Source organism: Martes martes, assembly GCF_963455335.1.
Source record: "Martes martes genome assembly, chromosome: 6".
NCBI lineage: Eukaryota > Metazoa > Chordata > Mammalia > Carnivora > Mustelidae > Martes > Martes martes.
In genome coordinates, this window is record NC_137893.1 from 46389601 (window position 1) to 46416005 (window position 26405).

Below are 26405 nucleotides of genomic sequence, written 5' to 3' on the forward strand. Positions count from 1 at the left end.
CTCACTTTCATACTCTGTTCTTACATTTTTTTAGGATATCATTCCAACACTAGAAATATAACTTGTCAAGCACTGCTATTATTACTCTCAGTTTTCTATTTTTACTTAATTACTGAAATAAACAGTATTCTCATCTTTCCAATCACACACGCTTGCACTTTGGCCTTATTTCCTACTCTTATATAAAATCGATCTATAAATCACCACCCACTTCCACCCCCACTCAAAGTTGGCTGTGGTAAACACTATCTTTCAGAATGGTCTTTTTACCATGTCTCCTGAATAGTTTCCATCTGGACTACTGTAACAGTCTTCTGCTTTCAACACATTCAGCTTTCTTTCTTTTTTTTTTTAAGATCCTGTTTCTTTTTATTTTTTATTTTTTTAAGATTTTATTTACTTATTTGACAGAGAGCGATCACAAGTAGGCAGAGAGGCAGGCGGGGGGAGAGAGAGAGAGAGAGAGAGAGAGAGAAGCAGGCTTCCTGCTGAGCAGAGAGCCCGATTTGGGACTCGATCCCAGGACCCTGAGATCATGACCTGAGCCGAAGGCAGTGGCTTAACCCACTGAGCCACCCAGGCACCCTCAACACCTTCAGCTTTCTAAGAGCCAATTAATTTTACACAGTAAAACAGTTTGAGCATACTCCCTGCTTGAAGCTCTGAAAGTAAACTTATAGTCCACAAGAAGCACTTTAGCCCAAGGCTTACTTAACACCTAAGAAATAGCCTATTGCAGCTATAACAGTAATAATTACTTAGAAATGAAACACAACCTCTTACTCATAGTCATATGAAGTCTTTTCATAAACTGGACCCATTCGTTCAATCTTATAGTTCATATTTTTATCCTAGCTAAGCAAAACCTGGTGATAAAATTTCTTTGCTTGACCAAACTTTAGTAAAACTTATGAATCCTCCCTCTCCTAGGTCCACCTGTGCACTTTCTGCTAAAACATAGTTTTATCAAGAACTCTGCTATATCAGCTTAACCAGAAACTCCCACCTTCAGTATCTGACCACACTTAATATCTGATTAGGCTCCTCATCGTCCATCATCTGGACACCCCAATCTATCTTCAACAAGAATCCTGTTAGGTCGGTTCAGGCAGAATGCCCCCTTACCCTTGATGTTTTCTCTTAAGAGTCATTTTCCATCCTCTGACTCTCACTATGCTCCTTGGCTATAAGGTCCCACTTGCTGGAGGTCATCAAGATGCAACTGCCTGTTGACCCATGAGCTGGACACAGGCAACTGGAGGCTCCTCACTTCCTTTCCTGTCCTTAGACAGTGTGTTCTGTTTGCCTTCCCTGATCGCAGAAGTTTCTCTAAGGATACAGCCTTGAGATAGAAACGTGGTGTGGGGGCTACCTGGACCGGGTACGTGACTGAACCCAGTAAAGGTGTCTATATAAACTTTTAAGATTTCTGCAAGTGAGTGCGTGTGAAGATTTACTGGTTTTGAGGCCATCCAAGACAAGCCTCATATGTAAATTCCCTCAGTTATTAAACTTGCCACCTATAAATCTGGAGTGGTTGATCCCTTTGTTCCGTCACTCCTTTCTTGCCACAGACAGGGCTGGTTTCGGATTTCAGATAACAGGCTCTGAGGAGGTTATAAACCAACACTTGCCCACGTTGTACTCAGAGTGGAGGTTGATCTCTCTCCTCCACTATAAAATCCCATTGCAGTGGTCCCCATACCTATCATGATGATCCTTAATAAAATTGGCCTTCCATCTTTAATAAGTGCCAATGCATATTTTTACAAACTAGCCAACTGTATAAGACTTACTGCCTCTTACCTCAGTGACTTTAAATATGCTCTTTTCTGGGAATGGCCAATGCTCCCTTTCATCACTTAAAATTTATCTAATTTATTTTAACTATATTCAAAAATGCTATGACTTTGTATAATATCTTCCTTTTTTTTCTTCCCCAAGTAAGCTCTATGCCCAAAGTGGGATTGAACTCATTAGCCCCGGATCCAGAGTCACATACTCTACCAACTGAGCCGGTACAATATTTCCTGATTCAACCCCTCTAGGCTCATTCTTTAATTAGGCCCTTTTTCAATGTTTAGAAACACGGCTTTCATTGCAGGATAGCATTTTTAAAATGCATATATCCTTCATGTTTCCAAAAGGTTAATATTTATCTTTTCCAACTGTGGTAGGAAAAAAAAAACAAAACCCAAACATAAAATCATCTTAACCATTTTTACGTGTACAGTTCAGCAGTGTTAAGTATATTCACATTGTGTAATTAACCTTCAGAATTTTTTCATTTTGTAAAACTAAAACTCTACACACATTAAAAAACCCTTATTTTCCCTCTTTGCCAGCCTCTGGCAACCAGCGTTTTACTTTCTGCTTCTAATCTGAGTACTTTAGATACTTCAAGCAAGTGGAACCATACAGTATTTTGGCTTTTTTGTGACTGATTTCATTTAACATAATGTCCTCAAGGCTCATCCATGTTGTAGTGTGTGACAAGATTTTTTTTTTTTTTTTAAGGTAGGCTGATGCCCAGCGTGGACCCTAAGGATCTCCTTCCCTTTTAAGATTAAATAATATTCAATTCTATGTGTATATTTATCCATTCATCTCTTCACAGACATTTATGTTTTCTACCTCTAAGCTGTTGTGAATAGTGCTGCTATGAACTTGAGCGTGCAAATATTTCTTCAGGATCCTCAATTCTTTTGAATATACCCAGAAGTGGGAAAGCTGGACCATATGGCAGGTCTGTTTTTAAGAGAAACCACCAAGCTGTTTTCCATAGCAGCCACACCATTTTCCATTTCCACCAACAGTATATAAGTGTTCTAATTTCTCCATATCCTTGCCAAAACTTTTAATTTTTTGACAGTACCCACTGAAATAGGTGTGAGGTAGCATCTCATGGTAGCTTTGATTTGCATTTCTCTAATGATTAATGATGCTGAAAATCTTTTTTCATATGTTCTGGTTATTTGTATATAATCATTGGAGAAATGTCTATTTCAAGTCTTTGCCCATTTTTTAATTAGGTTGTATTTTTGTTGCTGAGTTGCAGTTCTTAATATAGTCAGGATATCAGCCCCTTAGACACATTTCTGAAAATTTTCTATTTTAGTAGGCTGCCTTTTTATATCTCTTATTGTATCCTTTGACGCATAAGAGTTTTTAAGTTTGATGTAGTCCCACTTACCTATTTTTGCCTTTGTTACCTGTGTTTTTGTTGTTATACCCAAGAAATCATTGCCAAACCCAATGTCATGATGCTTTCCCCTTATGTTTTCTTCTATAAGTTTATGTTTTAGGTATTATGTTTAGGATTTAATCTGTTTTAAGTTAATTTCTCATATAGCATAAAATAAGTTTTCAATTTCATTCTTTTGCATGTGGATATCCAGTTTTCTCAATACCATTTGTTGAAGAGGCTATCCTTACCGGATTGATTGGTCTGGCACTCTTTGTTGAAGATTATTTGACCATATATACACTAGGGTTTAATTCAAGGCTTTCTATTCTATTCCACTGGCCTACATGTCTGCCTCTATGTCAGTACCACACTGTTTTAAAATGACTATAGCTTTTTAATACATTTTAAAATCTTTTTAAAAACTTCCTTCTGCCTGAAACCTAAATCCCAACTTAACTTGGCTAGTTCCTACTTATGCTTATGCTTCAGATTTTACCCCAGTTGTGAAGGCTTCCCTAACTATTCTCTCTCCAACACTCATATATATACACCTCCTTTCTGTGACCTCCCACTACACACGGTACTTCCTCTACCACAGAACTTACTTTGCTTTACTTAATTGAGCTGTGTGACTCCCAAGGGTATTAATCCCTATGATTGAGTACGCATCATTTTTAGCTTTCACATCCCCAGCTCCTAGTCAGTCCTTGCCTGACTTATAGTAAATGACCAATAATGATTATAAAAACTGAAGACAACAGAATATACTTGGCTGGCAAAAAGAACGAATAAAGTCTATGTATTGATTTAGAAAATGTTTCTAAAATATATGAACTAAAAAAAAAAATCAAGGTACACAACAGTGTACACAGTATGCTACCATTTATAAAAAATCCTATAATTTGCATATATATGATATAGATCTGCAAGAACACACAAGAAAGTAAAACTGATTACTTTCAGTTGGCCAGGTGGAAACTGCATAGATGGGGGTCAGGGGGAGGGAGACTTTTCTCTGTATAGTTCTTTCTATACCTTTAAAATCTTTTTGGTATTAAATAAGCTTAATTTTTTAAAAAATAAAGGAGTAATGTCCCCATAGAAAATCAAATAGCAGCTGTGTAACACATGGCATTCCCTCCCTCCTTCATTTAATAACAAAAAGAAAATCAAAACGAATAAAATCTAGATATTTAGTGTTACATCTGAACCCAGAGTCATTCCACCACCCCCCAAAGAACCACAGAAACTAAGAATTTTGTGGATAAAGTATGTGCTTCATTTAGTAATATAATCAAGTTCGCATATTAAGTCAATCTTTATTCTAAAACCATGAGCTGTGTATAAACTGCATATTGAATAAGTATGTACTGCTTATTGGTGACATATACACATACTAGCTTTATAAAATGTGGTAGCTAGCTTCCAGGATAGCCTCCAATGATCCTCAACTCCTGATACTCCTTCGCTTGTATAATTACCCTCCTACACAAAATCACTGCTGGTCTATGTGCTATCTCTTGGATCACTTATTCTGGGGCAACCTAGCCTTTATGTGATAAGGACACTTAAAGGAGCCCTATGGGGATAAACTTAGGCCTTCCTTCAACAGCCAGAAATAACCTGCTAGTATGTGAGTGAACCACTTTGGAAAGGGGTTCTCTGCTTCCAATTGAACCTAAAGATGACTGCAGTCCCTGCCACTCTCTGACTGTAACCTCACAAAACTTAAGCCAGAACCTCACAGCCAAATTGCTCCCCAATCCCTTTTGAAAGAAATTATTTACTGCTTTAAATCACTACATTTTGAGATAATCTGTTATACAGCCAAAGATGACTAGATAGATATTGTCAAAAAACATTTTATTTAAAACAATTTTTTGAGTATAGTTGACACACCATGTTACATTAGTTTCAGGTGATGGGACAGGTTTACATGTTATGGTATGCTCACCACAAGTGTAGCTACCACCTGTCACCATACAGTGCTGTTACAGTATCACTGACTATATTTTTCATGGCATACACTTTACTCCCATGATTTATTCACTCCATAACTGGAAGCCTGCATCTCCACTACCCTTCATTCATTTTGTGGATCCTGTCATCCTCTCCCCCTCCTACATCCATCAGTTCTCCGTATTTTTATAGGTCTGATCCTTTCTGTTTGTTCATTCATTTCTTTAGACTCCTGCTATGAGTGAGATCACATGGTATTTGTCTTTTTTTCAGTCTGATTTATTTCACTTTACACAACATCCTTTAGATCTATCCATTTTGTTTCAAATGGCACAATCCCATTCTTTTTATGTCTGTGTAATTTTCTGTTATGTGTATACACTACATCTTCCTTATCCATTCTTCTGGCAGTGGACACTTGGGTTGTTTCTGTATCTTGGCTATTACAACTAATGCTGCAACAAACATAGGGATGCATATACCTTTCTAACTCATGTTCTCATTTTTTTGGATAAATACCCAGTGGGATTGCTGGATCATATGGTATTTATGTTTTTAAGTTTTTGAGAACCCTCCATACTCTTTTCCACAGTGGCTATACCAATTTGCATTCCCACCAACTGTACACAGAAGTTCTTTTCTCTCCACATCCTCACCAACACTTAGTACTTCTTGTCTTTCTGATTTTAGCTGTTTTGGCAGGTGTAAGGTGATATTTCATTGTAGTCCTGATTTGTGTTTCCCTGATGATTACTTATGTTGAACATCTTTTCATATATCTCTTGGCCATCTGTATGTCTTCTCTGGACAATAGTCTATTCAGGTCCTCTGCCCATTTTTTAATTGGACTGTTTGGGTGGTAGGTGAGGGGGGGTTGGTGCCAAGTTGTATAAATTCTTTATAATTTTGGACATTAACCCCTTAATGGATATAAAGCTAGAGGTATCACTATTCCAGATTTCAAGAAATACTACAAAGCTGTAGTAATCTAAGCAGTATAGTACTGGCACAAAAACAGACACATCAATGGAAGTGAATAGAGAGCCCAGAAATAAACCCACACATATATGGTCAATTAGTCTATGACAAAGGAGGCAAGAATATCCAATGGGGAAAAGTTTCTTCAATAAATGATGCTGGGAAAATGGGATGGATACATGAAAAAGAGTAACACTGGACCACTTTTTAATACTCATACACAAAAATAAAATGGACTGAAGACCTAAATGTGAGACCTGAAACCAAAAAAATCCTAGAAAAGAACAAAAGTAGTAATTTCTCTGAGATTGACCATGGTAAGTAACGTTTTCCTAGGTAGGTCTTCTTTGACAATGGAAAAACAAACGGTAACTATTGGGACTACATCAAAAATAAAAACCTTTTGCACAGCGAAGAAATCAATCCCCAAGGAGGCAAACTACTGAATATTTACTTTTTAAACCCAAACCTCTAACTTAAACATAATAAAAACAGCAGTTATCACATCACACAGGCAACCTCAAATTAATAGAATGAGGTAGGCTTGGGGCATAATGCTTTGAAAACAGCCTTCCAATAAAATGACAGGTGCCATAAAAATAATCATTTGCTGGAATCCCATTTTAGGTTTAAGGGTGGACTCCTGACTAATTTGTGGTAATATTTACAGAACTGCAGGTATACAATATGGAAGTCATTTAAATATTTATTTTTCTTCCAAAATGAAAGACACTAACTTTAAAGCAAGTACTATATTCTATTTCTCTCCCCCTACTGAGAAAAACTTCTGTCCAGGAAATTTTCAAATCAAGACATTGTAAGACATGTGTTAAGTGCATATGAAAAGCCACTGTGCAAAATACATCATGTTGAAGACAAGCAGAAAGCATAACAGCAGACCAGGACTGCATCCGTGGTGCACAATATACAAAAGTTCCAGCTACTTGGAAAATCTGACTGATTACACTAACACATATTCTAAGGGTTTCAAGTAGCTGATATATCCCACACACACAAAAGCAAATGGTTATTTACCTGTATAACTTAAAGGACTAAAATTGCTATGTTTTTATAGTTTTTCTGATTACAGTCAGTTGTTACTTTCAAATATAAGAGTTTATCAGCACCACTTCTATTCTGCTGCTTTATTTTATAGTAGAGACAGGAAAGAAACTACTCATTCGGGTGAAAGCTCTTTTAATAAAGAGGGCTCTCTTCGTACTTCGTACTTCATAAATAAAGGTTGTATCCCAGAACCTTAGATTAACAGCAATCTGACCTCTGGTTGAGTAGCAAATTATTGTGTATACTCATAAACCTAGTATTACCATTCAGGTAAATTATTTTTTGGAAAACAAAAACACCAAACTAAATGGTCTATTCACCTGAACTCTTTGTTCATGAACACAAAATAATGGTAATTTAAACATTAAGCTCACAATACATATATACGCCTGAAAATAACTACAGCAAGCTGAAATACAGGACGTATTTTACAGAACAAGAGCAGGGCATTTATTTTCCTGTCTATTCACATTAAACTGTTTCCATGAGAGAGGAGAATTTTTCATTACCCCAGAAGGAAAAAAAAACAAAAAACCAAAAAACCAAACAAAAAAAAAAACCCAAAAGGCCAGAAATGTCTTCTGTAGGATGGAAATATTAAAATCCAACTCAAACTTAAAAAGTGATGAAAGAAGAAGTAAGGGAGATATGATAGTCTCTTAAGCTTATTACCTTATCCATGCTTATAGGAGCTTTGCCAGATAAACAAATTATCAACATTTCATCACTACTGAATCAACAGTCATCACTTTGTCATATAAAAGGTGTCCACTGATTTTTAGATTTCTTCAGATTCAAAGGTTTATCTTACAGCTATGATATCCTAATAATAAAAAGGTGGATGTTTAAAAAAAAAAAGTGGATGTTTTATTTGGAAAAGTAACATTAACAACATTAAAAACATTTTTTGAAAAAAAAGACACTTATCTAATTCAATAATGACCATTTAGTCTTTTTATTGCATTTTTGAAGTTAACTCTAGTATACCTTTTAATTGGCAATTTAGGTTTTATTTCCCAATTCTTTCACAGATAAAATTCTAAGGAATTTTCAGCCCTGATTAATTCAGTGTCTTCCCAAATTTTGGCCACCCATCAGATGTGAGATAATTTTATGGGGCCCAAGGAGAGGGCTAAGTGACACTGAATCAGTAAAGAATTTATTCCCTCTTCGTTCTATTGTAATGCCTCTGACTGCATCAGGAAGTTCTCAGATTGATGGCAACACCTCCGTAATTCTTTTAAACAAAGAAAGCAAGTAAGCAAGTTTTAGAGTTTAAGTTTTAGTTTAAGAGTGTTCAGTAGCCAGCAGTTTCTAAAATGTAAAAAGTTTTGTTTTCATTATTTTCAACTTTACATCTACTTTCTGTTGATAGTGATATTTTTTCTTTACGGTGATTATTTCAAGTTTTCATTAAAAATTATATTAGTAACTACAAGGATATAAAGAAATACAAAGAAAGCAAGGATACAGGAAATACGCAGATATGGCCAAAATTTTGAAGATGATGTAAGAATGACTAACATTTGAGAAATACTACACTTAGCCATTTGGTCAAGAAATAAATATAAGTGCCTACCATGAACTATGAGCATACCATTGGTTTATCCACCAAGGAGAGAAAAGAAGATAAACGCTGACAGGAAAGTTAGAAGAGAAGAAAGTTACTTCAAAATGAGGTAATCAAAAAAGGATTCACAGACAAGGTGGCACTGGAGCTAGGACAGTATGATGTAGACATGCCAAGACATAGAGCATGCATTTGAAGAAAGCAAAAGCACAACAACACAGGCCTGAGTGGTTGCATGTTCTAAATCTTGATTGTGCTGGTGGTTACCTTGGTGTGTATATAATGTACACATAAAATGAATGCATCTTATCTGTAATTTCTTCCTTAAATTTCTATTTCTTTGACCTATGCAATGAAGAATTACTGAGGTTTTAGGCTTGGATAGATTGGGAGGAGGAGACAGTAAATAGGTAAATACAATAAAAGGAAATCACCATTTAAAGACAAGGGAATCAAAATACTTATTTTCATATCATAAATTTTCAATAAAAACTGTAAGCTATTACACAAAACTTGCAGCTCTATACTTTTCAACAGTTTCATTTCAGGGAGAAAATTTACCTGAATTAAGGCTCACCTATTAAATGTATTGTTCCCATCCCTGTCCCCCCCCAAACAAAGGAGCACATTAATAGCACTCACTCCTAACAAAGTAACAAAGAACAGACTAAAGTGGCCATACTGGCTGTGTGCTAGTGACACCTGACAGAATTTAGCAAAATAATTTAAGACTGTATTCAATACTTAGATCCCATTTGTAAGCAACTCAGAAAGGACTGTCTTAGAATTTGTTTTAACCTTGAACTCTTTCCAATGATCTAAGCTCTTAAAATTTAGTTATTAATTAAGTACATTTCAAGTGGCTTTTATTACATTTCATAGTTTAAGCACCCATGACTAGAGAGGGAACTCAGGCATAGTAAAAATAATGCCATTATCAACAAGTCTTCTTGGAACTTTATAATGCCATTCTCAATAAAATCAATTACTTAACCATAAAACCAAATCCAAAATGTGAATTAATTATGGTTATAGAAAAGCATCAAGAGATTGAAAAAAAAAAAAGATAGTCTTCCTCTGCTATAAATGAAAGCATTAAAGTGCACTGAAATCTATGTGCATCCTTAATGTTTTACTAAGGAAAATACAAGCCTTTTGTTACATGGGTGCGCTGCCCTAGGTGCTTATGCCACAGAAAGCTTAAACTAAAAGCAGGAAAGCATAACGTAGGGAATTTTAGAGCTGAAAGAGACCCAGCTCAAATACAGGCACTTCAACTCATGAGAATTCGATTTATAATTTTTCGCAGTGGCCGCAAGCCTCAGCCCCTAGTCAGCCCTGCCATCATGAGGGTAAACAACTCATATGCTTACAACCGTTCTTTATCCACACAATCATTCAGTTTTTCCCTTTCAGCACAATATTCAATAAATTATATAACATATTCAAAACTGTTGTAGTAAAATGAGCTTTGATAGATTTTGCCCAACTGTAGGCTAATGTAAGTATTATGAGCATGTGTAACATAGGTTAGACGTATTAAATGACTTTTCAAATTACAACATTTTCAATTTATGATAGGCTTATCAGGCCATAACCCCATCATAAATTGAGGAAGATCGGTACAGTAATTCTCAAATTGGTATTCTATGTAATTATATTCTAGATGTTAACAGGTTGGTCATTAGAAAAGTCTTTCTGGCCAGGTGAGACTGTTTTAAGCCTATTTGCTCCTAAATTATTTGTCATGGAACACTGTTTTGGGGGCAGTAAAGCAGTTCCTAGATTGAGAACAGGGTTCAAGGAACATCAGTTTGGAAAACTCTGATATTATGAAATTCCCTTAAAAGGATGACAAAACTGAGGCCTAGAGAGATCACATCTGGTTAGCTGGAGAAGAAAGAAAGCGAACAAAATCTTTCATTCCCAGACCAGAGCTCTTCCCATCACTTTAACTACAAAATAAGGCTCTTCAAACTGTATGTAGTCAAACATTTAATTTACGTTTAACATTTTGGTTATGGTGTCACATTTTCTGGTTTGTGTATTAACTTGGGCATTTTTAGTTCTTCAAGAGATGGGTTCCTAATAATTAGATACACCTGGAGATTTACTATTCAGTACTAATGAGGAATGATTTCGTTCAGAGTGACAGCTTTAAGGAATCACTGAAATAAAACATCTATACTACAACTGATTTTAATTTACTCTTGTTACAACTTCTGTCAGCTCAACTAAATCACTTTGTTATCAGGTGGTGAATTTCTTAGCATATAACGTCAACATATGCTGTCCATGAGAACATAGGAGACCTGTCTGCGTAGAATCCAACAACATCGAAATTAAGAGATTTTTGTCTTTCTACAGTTCTGGGCTTAATCGTCAGGCGAACACTTGGTTTCTTATCCTTTTGGTAATTAATCAAAACATGTTGATTGCTTTAACTAAGTCTCCAAATGAGATTATCACAATGTTTCTCAAACTCCAGAGAACTATAAGATAGTGTCAGAAACACAATTCGTTCAGCTTTAAAGTAGTTGTGTACCACTCCCCCTCCCCTACCTCAGGGTAGGGGAGAAGACTGGACGAGACCAACAAGTAACTACTGTTATGCTGCAACTTTAAAAGGCTTGAGAATCAAAGGTGATAATGGTTAACAACTTCCGTATGACTAACCTGACTTCCTCTAATAAACTTCTGCACTCCTTTCCAACCCCCCACAGGGAACATTAACTATGGCAGGCATTCTTGTCTCCTCAATCTTAAAAGAACCCACAAGATGAATGAGACCGCACGAAGCCTGGATTCCTCCAACAAAGAGGTTACTCCGCGCGCCTTTATCTCACAGGTGCGACCTCCACCCCAACCTTGCGCACCGCTGGGCCCCAGCGCAGGAGGCTCGGAAGCAGCCACCCTTGCCTGGGACAGCCCTCGAGCCTCCGCCCGGCCCCGGCCCGCCGATCCCCGCGCAGCTCCCGCCTCTCCGGAAACCGGAGGGCTGCCGGCCGGTTTCCAGGCTCCAGGCGGGGCCAGGGCGGCAACACCCCCGACGCCACAGCAGACTGCCCCGCGGGGCGTCCCCGAGGCTCCGGAACCAGCCAGGCCGAGGAGGCCGCTCAAGGCCGGCAGCCGGCCTCGCGACCGCGCTGGGGGCGGGGACGCTGTTACCTGCCGTGGGCTCGGCCGCTCCCCGCCGGCGCCGCTCTCCTGGCAACCGCGGCAGCGACGCGGAGGCCGGGAGCCGAAGGGCCTAGTGACAGCTCCCAGCGTGCACTGCGCCCGCGCCCACGCTAGCGTCGACGTCGACGACCCGCGATCCCCGCCCCCGGTCCGTGCCTCGCCTCCCGGCGCAAGCTGTTGCCACAGCGCCCTCAAGCGGACGGTCGGGGAAGCCGCTCATGGCAACCAACCAAGCAGATGGGCCTGCAAGGGGAATAGCGGATGTTTTCAACTCGACAGCGCCAGCCACATCTTAATGGAGAGTTGGAAGGGATGCTAGGAATTGAGAACAGCTTTTATATATTATTTAAACAGTCATTTAAGTGTTATTTAAACGATTCCTCAATATTTCATATGAGGAGCTTGAAGCCCAGAGAAGTTGGGAGACTGATGAAGTTAGCAGATAAATCGTTGTCATCAGGTTTAGAAACATTTTGAGTTTATGTCTCTTTAAATCATGTAGTTACTATGAGGAAGATTGCACTGTGTTGCCTAAACCGTAGGGTCAAAGGAAAAAAAAAGATTGTTTTTTACAAATGTGTATATGAAAAATATATATATATAATATGTATTATATAATATATCTAAAAATGTGTATATGAAATATATATGAAATATAGCAATATAGCAATCTTTAAAAATAATCAAACACCCAAGTATGAAGACCATGCTGTGCTAAGACAAATATTTCCATACAATGTGGCAGCATTTAAGACTTAATAGCTTTGAGAACTAAAGGTGGAAGGTATTAGGAGTTGAAATCATCACTCATGATTACCATTATTTGAGGTGGAATAGTAGTAAACTTAATTCTTTTAACTGTGTTGTTACCTCCATCCATGATTTTGAATTACTGTGGTGGATACAGGAATTTGTGAAGCACCACAATAAACTTTACGAACTGCAGATACTGATTTCAGAAAATTTGTCTTAAAATAGTATCTCTAGGGAAGTGGATTTGTTATTTGGAAAATCTTCCTGCTAAAGGCTGTCAATAAACATGATTTTATGAAGACAGGCCATCACTGTTTCTGTTTTTAAAAACTAACAGTCTCTTGGTTTTGTTTTTTTTTAAGATTTTATTTTTAAGTAGCACCCAACCTGGTCTCGAACTTAACAACCTGGAGATCAAGCCTCCAATGCTCCACCGACCAAGCCCTGAGCCCCTTGTTTTTAAAGAATTATTTTAAAGAATCCTTATAAGTTTACCACCCTAGCCTTATATCTTAATATTACCCTATTTTAAGTATTCCCACCACCTTTTAAGTACTTACATTTTAATAGATCCTTTTCTTTACTAGGTGAAACTTTGTGAAATTATCTTCTAACACCAATAACATTATGACTTCTGTCAATCAGTTTTTACTTCTATAAACGTGGCGAGTGTAAATGTACCTGTGGAATCATTCTCATCTTCCTTTTTTCAAAGATTATAGGAACAGCTAATCTTGTGATTCATGGTACTGGATTTACCCGCACACTCTTCTGTATAGATAACAGAAAACCTTTTTTTTTTTTTTTAAGATTTTATTTATTTATTTATTTGACAGATCACAAGTAGGCAGAGAGGCAGGCAGAGAGAGAGGAGGAAGCAGGTCCCCGCTGAACAGAGAGCCCGACGCGGGGCTCGATCCTAGGACCCTAGGATCATGACCCCAGCCGAAGGCAGAGGCTTTAGCCCACTGAGCCACCCAGGCGCCCCAGAAAACCTCTTTTTTAAAAAAGATTTTATTTACTTATTTGAGAGAGAATGAGAGAGAGAGAGCATGAGAGGGGAGAGGGTCAGAGGGAGAAGCAGCCTCCCTGCTAAGCAGGCAGCCTGTGGCAGAATCCTCCTTGATCCGCAGGGCCCCGGGATCATGACTGAGCCAAAGGCAGTTGCTTAACCAACTGAGCCACCCAGGCGCCCCAAGATAAGAGAAAACTTCTTAACATTTTTGCAACTGTTTCTATCTTAGAGCCAATTGTGTCTACATGCAGAAGTAATGTCAGGTCGATCCTGGACATTCGTTGCCTCAGAGGAGAGCTACCAGAGAACTGACATGGTTCCTAAAAAAGTTACTATAGTTGATTTAAAAACGAAACAAGCTTGTGTCTTGGGTGAATAAATCTGTTCTCCAACCTTCTGGGGTCAGCGCCCGTCTATATCTTCGCCTTCCATCATCCCCCTCCCCTCCAGCTTCATTCTTACGCTAGTACTCGGCTCGGATTTTTAAGGTCACTTCCTGGGAGACTACCGCGCCGGGCCACGCCCACAAGAGGAAGCAGGGGAGGACAGTTTGGCTTTCGCTGCCGCACCTTTGTCGGCGCTCCGACTCCGGCAGGGACTTGAAAACGCTCACGCCCCCAGGTCGAGTTCTCGCGGCAGCGCTTTCTCCGCCCGGCAGACGGCGCTGTGGGCTGGCGGGCTGTGTCCGCCCAGGGATCGGGTCCGGGACGCCCGCCCTGCCTTTGCAGAACGGCCGCCGCCGCCGCACGTGCAGCCGCTTCTGGCCCTGCTGGCCCCTACTCCCCTGAACCTGCGCCTGGGCGCCGGCTATGGCGGCAGCTGCGGCGGGGACGCGCGTGTTCCTGGAGGTGCGGAGACGGCTGCAGAGCGCGCTGCTGATCCTGGGGTAAGGCCGGCGCTGGGCGTGTGGGCAGCTAGGCGCGGTGCGTAGCCGCGTTTCTGCCGCGTTCTGCGTTCCGCTGTGTTTCTGCTTGTCAGGGAGCCTCCGTCTCCCTCCAAAGGACGGAGTTTCGAGTTTCTTTCCAATTGCTTAGAGCCTGTCATTTACTCAAAGTGGAGTTTCCCCTCCCACCCCTCGTGCTTTTATTCCCCCGTAATCTCGGCATCACCTGGGAGCTTTTTTAGAAATGCAGAGTCTTAGCCCCACACCAGACCTGCAGAATCAGAACTTATATTTCAACACGCTTTCCAGGACTCAAAATACACACTAAAGTCTGAGGAGCACTGATGTAAAGTAACAGTGCCAGGCTTTTCCAAAAACAGTGCCCCCGCCCCCCAAAAGGGCCTTGCCTGCTTCTTTTTGGGGATCCTCACTAGAGGATAAGGTCCAATGTGAGAGCTTCCTGTTTTGTACATAAACTTGGGTTGCCCCCCCCCCCCCGCCGGCCTTCCCACGCTGTTGTCTGCAGCAAAACTGACACGTTCACTGAACGACTAACAAAGATTGCAGACTTCTTATTGGAGCTCATTCTTGTATTCGCATTCCGCGTTCCAATGAGAAGTCACCAAAGCTTTCACTTGTTATTCACTACACCTACAAGAAACTTTTAGGAGAAAAGTTCCCGCGTTTGCTTGGTAGTCTGTGGCCCCCTCGATTATTCCCTTGTGACTGCCGTTTCAAATAGAGTAAATTAGATGTTAAAATCCTGGAACTTTTACTACTCGGGGCCACTCAAGAGGTAGGCTGATGCTTTTCCTTAATCGGCCTTTTCCTTAAATCGTCCAGGTATAGGTGTGGCAGTTTGGGGTTTGGCGTGAGAACGGAGTTCAAATCCTAGCTTTTTCGCAGGAGTAGAATCGTTTAATCTGAAGTTTTTCAATTGTAAAATACGGACGATATTTATTATTTTTTTCTTTCTCTTTTGTTTCTCTGTTTCCCCCTCTCCACCTCAAATCACAAATTCAGATAAGTATCTCCAATTACAGTCCACTTTGTAGGGTTATTAGTAGCCCCAAACTTAGCAAAACAAAAGCAAGGCAAAGTCCCTACTTGCTGTCATCAAAGGGCCCCTCAAAGTTTCTCTAGGTTACTCTCCCTTGTTTAAGCAAGTGAAGAAACCTGACTTTGCTAGACTACTAGTTTGTCCCTAATGGTCTTTAGCTGTTGAGTTTTATCACCAGCTTGCCCCTCAGAAAAACCAAGAGAACAACCACTCTTCTGATTTCACTCAATAAGGATTGATTTTGCCACTTCATGAACTACATATAAAGGATTTAATACAGTATTTACTATTTTGTTTCTGGCTGCTTTCCTTCAACAGTGCTTCTGGGATTCCTGTTTTATCTGTGTCTTTTTCTCTGAGTAATTTTCTTTCTTTTTATTTATTTATTTATTTATTTTCAAGATTTTATTTATTCACTTGACAGACAGAGGTCACAAGCAGGCAGAGAGGCAGGCAGGGAGAGAGGAGGAAGCAGGCTCCCCACTGAGCAGAGAGCCCGATGCGGGGCTCGATCCCAGGACCCCGGGATCATGACCTGAGCTGAAGGCAGAGGCCCTAACCCACTGAGCCACCCAGGCGCCCCTCCTCTCTGAGTAATTTTCTACTGTATTAATGGACTATGTATCTACCCATTCTATTGCTGGATATTTTGTGTGTTTCTAGAACTTAATTATTATGAATAAAGTTGCTATAGCATTTTAGTTGACATACATTTCATTTCTCCTAGGTAATTACCTAATTCTATTATGGTGTAAAAGGCTCATTGTCATTTTAATTTGCATTTCCCCGATTAATAATGTTGCGTATCTTTTCATTTGCTTTTTGGTCATTCACACGTGTTCCTTTGGAAAGTGTCTTCTAATTTTTTGCCATTATAAAAAATCAAGTTGTTTTTCTTATTGTTGAATTTAAAAACTCCTTTCTAGTGTCTGGAAATAAGACCTGTCTTATCTATGCCTTGTGAATATGTGAGCACTTGCTCCCAATCAGAAATTTACCTTTTCATTTTCCTAATAGTGTCTTTTCAGGAACAGAAAACTTGAATTATAATGAACTTCAGTTTATTGCATTTTTTTCTTTAATGGTTAGTGTTGTTCGTATCTTAAGAAATCTTTACTTACCTCAGGGTTGTAAAATTTCTCCTACGTGTTATGTAGTTTTAACTTTTATATTTAGGTGAAATTCATTTTTTGTGTTTGGGGTGAGATAGGAGCCAAATTTCATTTTTTTTTCCTATAAGGATATCTGGTAGTTCCATCACCATTAGTTTAAAAGAGTGCCATTTCTTCCATTGAAATAACACCATGTCTTTGTAAGGAAACCTTTGACTGTACTGTTTGGCATCATGTATGTCTTTATTTCCTTTTACTGTTTAACATATGCCTTTATATATAAATTTTTAAAAGCCTATGCTGGGTGGAGTGTTTCTGAGTCCACTCTGATAATCTCTCCATTTTAATGAAACTTTTTAGTCTGTTTACAATTAATGTATATGGTATGATTGAGCTTTAGTCTTGTTCCTAATCTTAAATGTTTCTAGCATTTCATCACTAAGTACAATGAAATTGACTTTTGGCAAATCTGTGTGGTTAATTGCATGGTTCCTTTCTATCCTACTTTACTACAGGTTTTGATCGTGAATAGATAACTGTATTTTCTGTATGATTTGTACATGTACTGTGATGTCATTTTTTTCCTTTCATATTTACATCTGTGAATTGCATTAGAAAAATCTGTTATGTTAAGCCATCTTAGTATTCTTGGGGTAAACCTTGGCCATTCATTTATTCATTGCACAGATGTTTACTGAGTTCCTATTCCAATGCTGAAAGCTCAGATTCTAAGTGCTGGGTATCCAGTTGTGAGCAGTGACAATAGCAAAGACAAAATTCTTGGCTGTTGTTGAGCTTTTAGTCTAATGGTGGCAGTGGGTGAGAGGTAAGCAGAAATTATACAAAATAAATAAAATATGTATGATATTGAAAGGAGATAAGTACATAGAAAAAATAAAACAAAAAGGGATAAGGAGAAAAATTATAACTCCTTATTTTAAGTGAAAAAGCAATACTTGAGTAATAAACCAAAAGGGGAGAGGTTTAGAACTATATAATATTGATGAAAGACTGTTTCCCTCCAAGAGAACAGCAAGTACAAAGAGTTGCCAAGTTCAGAAAGATGTGGGTGGGCTGGTGGAGCACATAGTAAATGGTCTTACAAAGTGGTATGTTAGTAAATGTTTAACAACCTGCATTCTTAGAAAACCAATGAAATAACAAGAAATCTTCCCGATTTGTAGCATTTACTGATTCCTGTGGTGTGGATAGTCTTTCACCATGGATGATGTCAGGCAAGTGATGTCAACTATTTTGCAAAATCCCTGGAATTTTAACAACTGTCTCCAGTGTATCTCTGGGTCTTACGGGCCATGGAAAGAATTTTAGCTTGTAATCAAAGTTTGGTGGGAAGTCATTGGATAGTTTCAAGTAGGGTGTGGTATCTGAAAGAATGTAAGTACATGGTGAAGGAAGCCTCAAGTATGTAAAAGCTGTGGGCAATTAGAGTCTCAAACACTTTGTTTTTGGACAGTCTCAACCTTGAGAATAAGTTACTGTCACTCCTGAATACATTACTGGGGATTTCCTACAAATAAGAACATTCTGCCTGTAACCACCATGCAACCTTCAAAACTGGGGAATATGTTACAACCATCTTACACTAAGACCTCACTCAAATTTTGCCACATGTCTACATAACGTCTCTAATAGTAAAAGAACCTAGTTCAGAATCACGCATTGCGTTTCATTGTCGTGTTTCCTTAGTCTCTTAAAATTGGAAGAGTTCCTCAGTTTCCCTTGACCTTCACAATCTTGACACTTCTGAAGATTACAGCCTAATTATTTTGTGGAATATCCTTGCCTCAAGATTGGGTTCAGGTTATATATCTCTGGCGGGAATATCACAGAAGTGATGCTGCATTCTTATTACGTCCTATCAGGTGTCACATGATTTTGACTTATTCCATTAAAGTTCATGTTAACTTTGAGTACATAGATAATATCTGTCTTCACCACTATAAAGTTACTCTTTTTTTTTTTTTTTTTTTTTTTTAGGGCTGTAACATTTTTATTTAGGAAAAGATTTAGTGTGAAGCTATAATGGTTCAACTTAAACCATCCCTTTTTTAATAGTGGAGTCAATGAATGCAAAATACTTTTCCTTGTCTATGAAAATGAAATTGAATAGTATTTTAATGATAAGGAAATACAAGCATACACTTTCAACTAGCTAGTGTGTGCTGTCATAAAAGAAATAGGATGCTCTTTCCCTTCCCCTCCCTCAGCCATTCAAAGAGAAGAAGAATACTGCAAACTTTAGGAACCCTACCTACTACCGTCAGAGTAACTACAGAACAAGGGGAGCACAGGATGAAACTATTTCTCTATATTCCAGAAGGCAGAAGCTTGGGTGCTCTGGCTTAAAAGTAAAAGTAGCACAGGCAGGCAAAAGCTCACAGTAAATGCACATCAGAACAGGGCCTCGGTAAGGTTGTCTGACTGGATTACTGCTTTTATAGGAAAGAAGAAAGACGAATCTGTAGTGGAGTAAACACACACACACACACACACACACACAAACACAAACCTTTTGTCACATTTACAGGAATGCAAACCTTTTGTATTCCCATGCTCATGGGTAGTTTTGATATACACTGCAAAGAGCTTCAATGTTCAGGAAGAATGTTGTAAGGTTGACAAAGGACACGAGAATTCTTCATGCTTCTGATACCACATTTGTTGAGTCCAATAGCAAGTTCTAACTCTTCCTACTCTTAACTGATTCAGTCGGGCAAGACTCTTTTTGTCTTTGTATTCCATAAGTATTAATTGGAGAAGTCCTTTGCGACTATGTGTAAATACCCTGTTCCTCATCAGATTCTTTGCATTTTATTCATTCATTTATTTACATCAGCGTGGACCCATGATCTTTTATTCATTGGGTTACTTTTTTTTTGGCTCATGTTATGCCAGATGTGTCTGGGGAGTCCCTTCAAGAGGATTTTAATATGTTCCTATTATTCTTTGATTAATTTTCTTTGTTTGCACAGCAACATGTTCCAGGCTCATCTCATTCTTTTCCTGTTCCATCCCTGGATGTAGTTATTTTTTCAAGGAATGTTATTTTGTTTTGTGTATGTTCATTTGTTTTAAAGTGGAAAATCACTAGGGTGCCTGGGTGGCACAGCTGTTTAAGCATCCAACTCTTGATTTCTGCTCAGATCTCAATGTCAGGGTCAGGGGATCGAGCCTCGCATTGGGGTCCCTCCTCAACGTGGAGTCTGCTTAAGATTCTTTCCCTCTGGCCCTTCCCCATCTCACACCTGCGTGCGCGTGTGCTCTCTCTCTTTCTCTCAAATAAATAAACTTAAAAAAAAAATTAAAGTGGAAAGTGACCTTTAGAAACCAAAATCTAAGCACAAAGTATCCTCATTACTACTGACTGACATGTTACTCTTTCCAGGCCGTAGTGGACAAAACTAGAGTGTGTATGTGACATATACATAATGTTCATGTACAAATATATGCATGTGTATTTGTGTTTGTATATCATATGTACATCTACACACATAGACATCTGTATTACTGGATCTCTTTATATATACATTAAAAAACCGTGACTCTACACAGGTATTTTCAATTCTGGTTTACCACCATAGGATCCATTCTGATTTTTTCCCTTTCCCTGTTTGTAATTCTGGTCTTGGACAGTGAGAATCCTGGCTTTCATTATTCTCAGGACTTACATTTATTTAGTTAATTCCCCTCTATGTAAGTCATCTCATGCTGGCATCCTTTGCTGCTTCCCTCCCCCTCCTCAGTCAGTGTTGAAACCTTCCTCATCTGGGCTTCTCATTGGGCTCTGTTACAGAATGAATTTTTGTGTGTCTGCTTAAAATTCATGTGTTGAAGCCCTGACCCCCAATATGATGATATTAGGAGATGGGGACTTTGGGAGGTAAGTAGGTTTAGATGAGGTCATGAGGGTGGAGCCACCGGGATGGGGTTAGTGCTCTTAAAAGAGGAAATACCAAAGCTGCTTCTCTTCTTCACAGTGTGAGGATACGGTGAGGTTGTGGCCGTTTGCAACCCTAGTAGAGGGCTCTCAAGGAGAACCAAATCCCCTGGCACCTTGTTCTTGTACTTCTCAGCCATCAGAACTATAAGAAATGTGTGTTATTTAAGCCCCCAGTCTATGGCGTTTTGTTTTGGCAGCCTGAGCAGTCTGAGGCAGGTTCTGGAACCCTGAGTTGCCACTCCCACCCCCTTAGACTCCTTATCCCTCTTAAGATCTGACATCCCTGCGGGATGGCTGTCCTAGTGGATGCCCTTCTTCCTCACCTCCACTCTAGGACTGTGGTTCTCCCACACTTGTATCCATGCCTCCTACCTTACTCAACCCTCTAATGGGCTGAACTTTTCACAAAGGGGAAGAAGAGTGGTCAGCCAGAGACGGGGTGGGGCTGAGGCTTAGAAACACAGTTATCGGGGCAACTGGGTGGCTCGGTGGCTTACGGCCTCTGCCTTTGGCTCAGGTCATGATCTCAGGGTCTTGGGATCGAGCCCCACATTGGGCTCTCTGCTTAGCAGGGAGCCTGCTTCCCCCTCTCTCTCTGCCTGCCTCTCTTCCTACTTGTGATCTCTGTCAAATAAATAAATAAAATCTTAAAAAAAAAAAAAAAGAAACAGTTCTCTCCCTTGAGGCACTTCTAGTGCCAATGGCACAGTCCAGTTTGAAAATCAGTGAAGTAGCAAAATGGACAAATTGTGTATCTTTAGAGCAATGTTCAGCAAACTATAGCCCATGGGCCAAATCTAACCTATGGTGTGTTTCAGTACAGTTTATGAGCTGAGAATGGATTTTACATTATTTAAAGCATTGTTAAAAATAGAATACATAGTATAATATGCAACAGACCATATATAGCCTGCAAAATCTGAAATATATGCCATCTGGTCCTTCTGACCTCTTCTTCAGAGGGTTATTATTTCTTAAACATCAATTCTTAAAACTAGACTTTTGACTCTGGGGCACCTGGGTGGCTCAGTCTGTTAAGCATCTAACTCTTGGTCTTGGCTCATGTTGTGATCTCAGGGTCATGAGATTGAGCCCCACATCGGGCTCTGCACTAAGCGTGGAGCCTGCTTAAGGTTCTGTTTCTCTCTCTCTTCCCCTCCTCCTGCTGGTACTCTCTCTTTAATTTACTTTAAGACAAAACAAAACAAAAAAACTAGACTTTTGACTCAAGAGTTTGAGGTTGTGTTTCTTGGAAAAGACTTAGGTTCTTGCCAGTTAAATACAGGTCCATATGCCTTCAGAAGGAACTAGCTAGAAAATAATCTTAAGATTTTCTAAGGCGAATTAAGAAGCCTAATCAAGATTCACACCTGAACACATGGTGTGATCTCTGTACTTAGATTAATACTCAAGTAGATGGCCTGCCTTCTGTGTTTAGGTGATTCTGAGTTGCTGGCCTGTCCCTGCTGTCTGCACTTAAAACAGAATCTGAGGGCTCAGCACCTCTGTTACAATGCTAAGTGTATTTTAGCTTCATATGAGGACCATTTCTCTATGTCTTCATCCCCTGCTGTACTTTTGGTCCCTGGTGGACAGGGAGCAGACTGTATTTTACTCTCGATTGCCTATACCAAATGATTTGTGTTTGTAGCAACTTGGACTTGCCAGTTCTTTCATATTCATACATTACTAGATTGTTTTCTTTCTTTATTTTTTTTTTAATTTTTAAAATTGAGTTTTTTTCTCCTGTACCTTTTGTTTCATGTAATCCTGGTCTCCTTATCAAAATCTTGTATGTCAAATGACAATACTTTATTGTAAATAAAATACAGCGTCATTGTAATGCTAGTCTTAGAAGCAAGGATATTTCCCTGGCTTATCCATTCACTGTACAAATAACACTGCTTGACCTGTGATAGGCACTGCAGGCCTCCCTGTGCTTCCATAGTACTCCATATTTATCACAGACAAGTACAGTGCAGTTTTTGTTTGCTTGTTTGTTTTGTTTTGTTTTGACAGCCGTATCTCTTAGAGGGGTTAGGGCACTGGGGGCCGGCCCGTGTGCTCCCTCTTCACTGCCTTTCACTGGCACTGCTTCCTGAGCCCTGCGGCTTCATCACAGTGGGCAGTTCAGGAAGGCTGGAGAAGGGCTCAATGCACAGGGCCTGGAGCCCTTCTGCTAGTGGACAGCTGAGTGGGGAGAGCTGCTCAGAAGGCCAGACCCACCCACCGTGCATGTGGCCGCACCATCCAGTTGGTGAAGCCACACTCTCCCAGTGTCTTGTCATCATCCAGATGCTGGTCATCCTTGCACAGTTACTGCTCATCGGACGGCCGCTTGAGGATGTCCTCGAGGATATGCTTCAGCCCGAACACGGTGCTCCACTCCTCGGTGTCGTGAAGATGGTGGTCCTGTGGTTCTGGATTATGAGGAACCTGTCCCTGGGGTGGTGGGCTGTCCTGCCCCCCACCCCCCACCCCACAGTGTGGCCTGCTGCTCCTGGCCCTGGCCTGGCCAACAAGATGTTTTCAGGCTCCCTTGAGCATTCCTGTTTACTTGCCTGTGTCCTACTTGGGGTGGGCGGTGAGGGGCAGAGAAGGTATCTCGTAAATGGTTGTAGTCCCAGTACCTGGCAGTTACAGAACTCAAAGAAGCTGTATTGAATGAATGAGAGAGAGAGTGAATGAATGTAAGAAACTGCTAGGGCCATGGGATGCAAAGATGAAAAAGCCACTGTCTGTTGCTGCCTTGAGTCCTCTGACAAAATATTCTAAAGAACAAGTGCCTGATGTCCAGTAGACCAGCATTAGACGGTGCTGATTCAAAGAACCTGAAGTTGGGGAGATGCTGGGAGGAAATAGGGGGCTTTAGGAAATGGAAGGTGGACGGTGCAAGCAGAATGGCTGTGGGAGCAACCCCAGGAAGGTCCAGGTTGGAGTAACTGCAGGAAGCATTAGGATAGAGAATTGGGGCACAGGATCACTATTAGCAATGGGGGAAAAGTGCACATTTATAAATGCATCATTGCCATAAAAAAAGCCAAGAATAAAAAATACATCCCCAAACTTTCATGTTACAGTGACAGTGAAAAGTACTCTCTGACCTGCTTGAAATCTTATGTAGAATGACTTCCTTTATGATCCATTCCCTGCTATTCTTTTGGGGGCAGTGACTTTAGACAGTAGACTGTATTGAAGAGAAACAGATCCTAGGCCATTTTTGTCTGTTTTATCGTGTGGTTTTCATCCCTGAGAAGTAATTTTTTGTGTGTTTTGTTTTTAATCACCAGGGAGCCTAAAGAAGGGGGTATGCCCGTGGATATTTCTATAGTGCCGTGCTCACTCCAGGTGAAGACCCCGGAAGGCTGCACGGAGCTCCAGCTTCCAGCAGAGGTCAGGCTCGTGCCTTCCTCCTGCAGAGGGCTGCAATATGTCCCGGGAGAGGGACTGCACCTGCGACTGCAGGTGCGGGCAGAATCTGACGCCAGTGAGTGATCCCAGTGCTCCTGTTTCTGCATTTAGTTGTTCATTGTAGATCAAAGGTGATTTTTCCTTTGAAAAGTTGACCTTTTCCCAGATGAAAAAGCCTGTTCAGCAGCAGCATAGAAAGAGCTGGTCAGAAGGTTCTTTGTCAGCTCTGCCAGTTATTAGCTGTGCAGTTGAGCATGCTGCTTACCTTTCTAGAGCTTTGTTCGGTGGGCTGGGGGTGGAGAGGTGGTTAGTGGGTTTTTTTTTTTTTTTTCTTCTAGTAGATTTTATTTTATTTTTTAAAAGATATTTTTTATTTATTTGACAGACAGATCACAAGTAGGCAGAGAGGCAGGCAGAAAGAGAGAGAGAGAGAGGAGGAAGCAGGCTCCCCGCTGAGCAGAGAGCCCAATGCGGGGCTCAAACCCAGGACCCTGGGATCATGACCCGAGCTAGAGGCAGAGGCTTTAACCCACTGAGCCACCCAGGCGCCCCTAGATTTTATTTTTTAGAGCAGTTTTAGGTTCACAGCAAATTAGCAGAAGGTGCAGAGATTTCCCATATAACCCCTGCTTTGTTTCTTTAATTGTGAAATTACCAAGCTCACAGAATTGATAGGAAGATGAAATCAGATGGCAGTTGTGCAAGACCTGGTGGATTTTAAAGCATGACATAGAAATTCATCCAGTCAACAAATGCTGCCTTACACTGTGTGCTAGGCTTTGATCTAGGTGCTAGGGATACAGAAGTGAACACTCTGGGAAGGCCTCTGCCTTTAGGAGTGCTTACGTTCTTGTGGGTGGGAACAGATAATGAACAAATAAGTTACTCAGATACAGAGAAAAGTGCTGTGGTCAAAGAGGAGCAGAATAATGGGGTAGGGAGTGACTAGGGTGAAAGGTGCTCAGGGAAGGCCCCTCTGAGGAGGGACAGTATTTGCCCAGAGAACTGAGTGATGGAAATGATCCCATCCATGGAGAGACATTTTCAAATAGAACACTATAGATACAGATTTTGAAATTGAGTTTCATGCACAATTTGATTTTGGTTATTGCTATGCCTGTTATATTTCTAGTATTTTGTTATTGCCAGGTTGAGTCAGTAAGATGGTAGAAATGTTTCTCAGAATAACTTATTGAGTAAAATTATTGGTTCATTGCATCTCTTTCCATGTAAGTAATGTGCTTTAGAGAATTAAAAATGATGTGAAAAGGGGAAATAGGCTATAACAGACCTATGAGATGCTCATTATCAGGAAAGGATTATGATTCTTTCAACTGCATTCTGAGACTTCGTGGCTGCCTCATCTATACTAAGCCTTTCATTTGAGCTGCATGGAGCCTCAAGGTGGGGTCAGCAGGATCGTTTTGAAGAGCCATGTAGGAGATGTGGAGTATTCCCCTGAGTTCTGTGCCGCTTTTTTCATTGGAGAGTAATTTTTACTCAAGTCCTTAATCAGTGAATAACTAGTCTTGAGTTGGGCAGAGGTGAATTTAGGAATAAGGCATAGGGAACCAAAATGTCATGGAGCTTAAGTGACATATCCACATGCTAAGAATGACTACTGTAGGGGCACCTGGGTGGCTCAGTGGGTTAAGCCGCTGCCTTCGGCTCAGGTCATGATCTCAGGGTCCTGGGATCGGGCTCTCTGCTCAGCAGGGAGCCTGCTCCCCCCTCCCCCGCCTGCCTCTCTGTCTGCTTGTGATCTCTCTCTGTTAGATAAATAAATAAAAAAAAAATCCAAAAAAAAAATAGAATGACTACTGTAATAACCATGGAAAGAAGAATGGGGTCACCAAGATGGAAAATAGACTGATGACGGAAACTGAGCAAAGGTGGGCACGAAAGCCGCACTGGGGTGTTGTCAGATCTGCTGGTTTTCTGGATTTATGATTTTAGGTCCCATACTGAGGAGGTATGGGGTCTTTTACAGACACAATTGGTTTGTTGCATGGTTAATAAATAGCAAAACTTGAACTATTAAAGAAAATTTAAATCAGCAAGCAGGATTGTTTCATTGTAACTGTAGGACAGAGTAAGTTGACTGCTGATTGTTGGTTCGCATATTGCTTGATTGCATTGGTCTGCTCTGGCTTTACATTTTTAAAACATTTTACTCAAATATCTGAAAAGGAAGACTTTCAAAGCCCTGTTCTGCAGTGCATGGAAGGGTATGCAAAATAGATTTCAGTACTTAATAGCCTTAGTGCTTTC

At 40.1% G+C, this 26405-nt stretch overlaps 2 protein-coding genes across 4 annotated transcripts in view; one reads left to right on the forward strand and one right to left on the reverse strand.

The window, feature by feature from the left end:
- The window catches only part of DOP1A (DOP1 leucine zipper like protein A), a 104606-nt gene extending 92570 nt beyond the window's left edge, over positions 1-12036 (reverse strand). The window contains exon 1 of the mRNA XM_080806957.1: positions 11928-12036. The gene's annotated coding sequence lies outside the window, so the exon portion shown is untranslated. The remainder of the gene's footprint in view (positions 1-11927) is intronic.
- Positions 12037-14286: 2250 nt separating this feature from the next.
- Positions 14287-26405, forward strand: part of UBE3D (ubiquitin protein ligase E3D) — a 158087-nt gene continuing 145968 nt past the window's right edge. The window contains exons 1-2 of one of the 3 annotated variants that reach the window (XM_080805554.1): positions 14287-14593; positions 24014-24210. In XM_080805554.1, the coding sequence (XP_080661680.1) occupies positions 14517-14593; positions 24014-24210 (274 nt within the window). In that variant the 5' untranslated portion in view covers positions 14287-14516. Of the gene's footprint in view, positions 14594-24013; positions 24211-26405 lie in introns of those variants that run through there. The other 2 variants (XM_080805556.1, XM_080805555.1) reach the window with 2 other exon arrangements.